This window comes from Bison bison, unplaced genomic scaffold (assembly GCF_000754665.1).
Source record: "Bison bison bison isolate TAMUID 2011002044 unplaced genomic scaffold, Bison_UMD1.0 scf7180017864063, whole genome shotgun sequence".
Taxonomy (NCBI): Eukaryota; Metazoa; Chordata; class Mammalia; order Artiodactyla; family Bovidae; genus Bison; species Bison bison.
In genome coordinates this window covers 13,110,470-13,114,730 of record NW_011494635.1, presented here as the reverse complement: position 1 = coordinate 13,114,730, position 4,261 = coordinate 13,110,470, and the positions used below count along the sequence as shown (strand labels likewise).

Genomic DNA, 4,261 nt, shown 5'->3' with positions numbered 1-4,261 from the left:
CCCGCCACCAAATTTGCCTACACCCCTAGCAGGCTCACCTCACACCTGCTTCCCTGAGCTTGAAATGTAAACACTGACCCACAACCCAGGCCAAGAGAAAAACACTGGCTTTCTTCTTGGCTAGATGTCAGGAGGGTGAGCCTGGGGCCAGCCTGTCCATCTCTCCTTCCGCCTACCTTTGCTGCTTCCACCCTGCGGGAGTACCCCATCTGCCCCGCTTTGTCCACTCAGCCTGGCTGGGGGCCCAGAGTTGGAGCGAGCTGGGAGCCTCCTGAAGAGCGGCTATGTCTTTGGAATGCTGGCCCTTCCCTTTTATCCCACAATGCACTGTCCTGGGCTTCAGGCCAAGAGGCTCAGAGTCTTGTTGGGGGGGCCCTTCCTCTGCAGGTGGGGAGCAAATAGTCCCTTCCCCAAGCCTAAAGCCCCTCACCCCCACCCCTGTGCCGCCAGCATGAGCTCATGTGGCCGGAATGCCACTTGCTTTATGGAGAAAGGTCTGCGCGGGGACAGGAGGCAGTCCAGCTGGAAAGCATCCCTTGCCCCACTCCCATCCCTCTTTCTGTTCTCTGTGGCCCCGCTGTCCTCATTTCTCCCCCTCCGGGGACCCTACCCCTCACCATGCACTCCACCTCCAACCTGAAATGTAGGTGTTCCCTGCCTCAAGGACACGACTCCCTGCCACGCTGTCTGCTGTCCTCATCTTGGCAGGCTTCCCAGGGACAGAGACAGTGGGGAAAGCAAAGCCCCTCTGGCATTCCCCTCCTGTTCGGTCACAACCCAGGCCAGGCCCAGAAGGAGGTCTACAGTCAGGCTGGCCCCAGCATGTGAGGAACAGTCTCAAATCTCAGGCCAGCACCATGCTGACCACTTGGATTGAGGCCCTGAGGGTCTGGGGGACCCAGGGAGGGCCCTAGATTGAGAGGTGCTGGGCCTGGGGGTGCCCTGCCCTTCATGGCAGTGCTCTTCTGCCTTCTTCCTTGCAGGCTTGGACACTGGGTTGTCCTCTCCTGATAATTCAGGATGAATAGCCTCTCAAGGCATGGGAGACATTGGCCAATGTTTGAAGTTTTTCAGACCTTAGCAGGTCTCAGGCTTATGGATTAAAGAGCTGCGTGACCTTGAGCAGTTTCGCCAAGTTTTCTGGGCCTCAGTCTGCCCCTCTGTGAAATGGGCATACCAAGGATGCTGGGCTCTGCGCAGCACAGCAGTGCGGCACATACAGATGGGGACAAGGTTATTCTGGAAGTGTGTGATGGATGACCATTGGGAGGAGACTGAGGTAGAGCATCCACAAGAAACAAAACAGGGTGGACTTGCATCTAAGGGGAAGTAGATCCTGCATGAGTCAGTGAGGTTGACGTTTCAGGTCCCTAAATGACAGGGTCCTGGTGAGGACAGCAACGCATCCAGTGTCACTTTGCAAAAGGAAGATATGTTGGTGTTTTCTTTAAAAGGTCCCTGAAAAACTTTAGGCCCCACAAACTCTGGCTCCACCTCTGCCTGATGGGGTGGGGGTGGCCTGAATAATACTGGAAAGAGAGGGTTAAGGAGGAGGTGGGGGAGAGGAAACTGGAAAATGACTTCCATGTGTGAATCCTCTCTCCATCTGGAAGTCTCCCACCCCGACCTGCCAAACCTTTGGGGAGGGGCCTAAAGGACTCTGGGAATCTAGGGACCCTAGCAAAACTGCCATGCTGAAATCTGGGGAGGGGCAAAGGGGCCAAGAGACTCGGCCTCTACATGGGAAGGGATGGTCTGGCACTGACCGGCTCCTCCAGGGTGACCATGCGCTGGGGTCGTCCATCTAGGCTCCAATGCAGAATGACTGGCTTTCCAAGGCTGTTTCCTGGGGTGAGGACAGAGCACAGGGTAAGAGGGAGCTGAGGGACAGAGGGAAGTTGGAGACAACACAGGGATAGAGTCAGAGGATGTCAGCAGGCAGGAACAGTACACTTCATCTTCAATACTCAAAGGTTTAGCCTGGAGAAGGGTGACTACCCATGGGGCATCCTTGGAACCCAGGAGCTGCCAGGGAGGCAGAAGAGAGAGGAGTCTGGGAAGAACAACTCAGCTGGGTACTCGGGAGCTCTAATGACCTTGGGAGGGGAAAACGGGAATCAAAGATCACCAGGAAGAGACCAAGGCCCCCAAAACAGAGGGTAAAGGAAATGGGAGGCAGCTTTGGGTATTTTTAGGTGGGGCAGCAAATGCTTTTATGGTGAGAAATATGTGAAGAGAGGAGGCCTGTTTTCCTGCCACCATCTGAGAAAAACAACAACCAGATGTTGCCCAGAGCTTCCCCTGTGGTTTTGTGCTAGGGGCAGGGCTTCCAGGGACCCTGGCCCAGAAGCCCCCTTTGTGGAGGGGGGCGGGGATGGGGTTGTTTTGGAGTCAGAGCCTGAGTGCTCCCAGGCTGGGAATGCTTAAGGGGGCTCTAGGAGCCAAGCATTACTCAGAAGGCGCCTGGAATGCTCCCCTGGAATGCTCCCAGTCCTCCCTAGTGAGCCCCAGAAACTCTCACCACACCCACACCCGCCCTGAAGGAATCAGACCTTAGGCTGCCCAGACCTTGCAGGCAACCTTCCTGCTCCTCTGGCACTCAGTCCCTGGGGAAGCGTAGCTCCCAGAACTGACCTCTCCCCAACACCCATCCCCCAGCCCTGTCCCCAGTGCTGATCAGGCTGAGATGGCTGCCTGTGGAAGTGGCTCAGCTCCTTCCAGGCCACCTCAACTCCTTTCTCCTCCATCTTCTCCTCTAGACCCCATCATCAAAGACCTGGGATAGCAGCAGCTCCAGGAAGTCTCCTCTGCCAAGTCCTCCTTGAGTGGATCAGCAGTTGCCATTAAGGAGATGGGGTGGGGGTAGGGAGGTGCAGGGCCTTGGAATGGAGGCTTAAGGGCTAGTGCAGGGCGGGGTCTGAGTGCATGTATGGGAGCCACTGTGGGGGTCTCAGGCCAGAGAGGATTTAACTAGATCCAACTGGCCCTGGGCTTCCCAAGGTGCAGAGGGGAAGGTGTGCACGTGTGAGTGTGGGTTGGGAGTTCTTTCCTGGCCCTGCGCACACACACTGGCCATTGGTACCTTGATGGAGGCAAGGAGGCAGAGATGGAACGGTGGTGACTAGGTGGAAGGGAGTGGAAACAGAGGAGTCAGTGTGGTGTTGGGGAGCATAGAGCCCCTCTTCATTCCTCCCAGGGGTTCCTTCATCATCCCCAGACCTCAGGCTGAAGAAGGACCGCTGGAATGCCTGTGGACCATTCCCAAAGGCCTGAGGGCTGTTGTCCCTCCCCATGCACATCCCAGAACACAGCAGGATCCTAGCCCTGTGCCCCTCACTGTGACACCCTGCACAGTGCTCTGGAACCCACTGCCACCAGGCTGCCCTGCCCTTCCTGCCCCCCCCCCCCACCCGGTCAGGCACTTGATGCACAGGAGATATTTTTGTCAACCCCATCTCGAAGAGAGTTTGGAGGGGTCACTCTGAGAAGAGACAGAGCTAGAGACTTCCCTCAGGGCCCTTCTATCAGGCACCATCTGTCTGAAGCAGTTGCTATCTAACCAAACAAGGCAACAGTATAAACAATATACACACTGCCCCAGAGCCGGGGGATGAGGCAGTGAACATGGGCTGATGCAGGAGTGTGGAGGCCACAGCTGGCCCCTTAGTGTGAGGCTGCAGCAGGGACTGACTCCAGGGCACCAGTGGTCTGGGGCTTCCTGGAGGACCGAGGCCCGCTGAACCCTAAGAAATGGAGGTCCAGGGACCTTCACACTGGTAGATGGGCAAGAGCAGAGAATCCAGAGGGGCTTGGGGCTGCTGAGCCGCTACTCAGAGGGGAAGGGGCCCTGCCACTCTGCTTAACTATTGGCACAGGGCGTCTGGGAAGAGTGTGGAAGATTGGGCGAGAGGTCTGCCCAACTACAGGTGAAAGCCCCTGGGCAATTCCTGCGGAGACTTTCCCAAACCCTCCCCAGGGCCTGTCCTCCTGGCCCGCGGGATTCCCGGGGATTTCTGAACCTCCATCCCGACAGTGCCTCGCCCGACCCTGTGGGGGGAACTCCCACTCACCTTGAAACTCCTTCGTCCCCCACACAGGCCACGGTAGGCCCAGTAGCAGCAGCAGCCCCCACGTGGGCGACCCTCGAGCTCTCCGAGACCCCGGACGCATAGCTCTGAGCGCCCAGCGTCGTCGCTGCGGCTCCCGGCTCCCGGCTCCACCCCCGCTGGATCGCCGCCGACCCACGCCCTGTACAGCCGGC

General features: G+C 57.9%; 1 protein-coding gene across 1 annotated transcript in view; it reads right to left on the bottom strand.

Annotated features, from left to right (window-relative positions):
- ADAM33 (ADAM metallopeptidase domain 33) overlaps window positions 1–4,235 on the bottom strand; it is a 14,276-nt gene extending 10,041 nt beyond the window's left edge. The window contains exons 1-2 of the mRNA XM_010836627.1: window positions 4,071–4,235; window positions 1,767–1,846 (exon numbers count right to left, since the gene is read on the bottom strand). Of these exons, the coding sequence (XP_010834929.1) occupies window positions 1,767–1,846; window positions 4,071–4,170 (180 nt within the window). The 5' untranslated portion in view covers window positions 4,171–4,235. The remainder of the gene's footprint in view (window positions 1–1,766; window positions 1,847–4,070) is intronic.
- Between the last annotated feature and the right edge of the window lie 26 nt (window positions 4,236–4,261).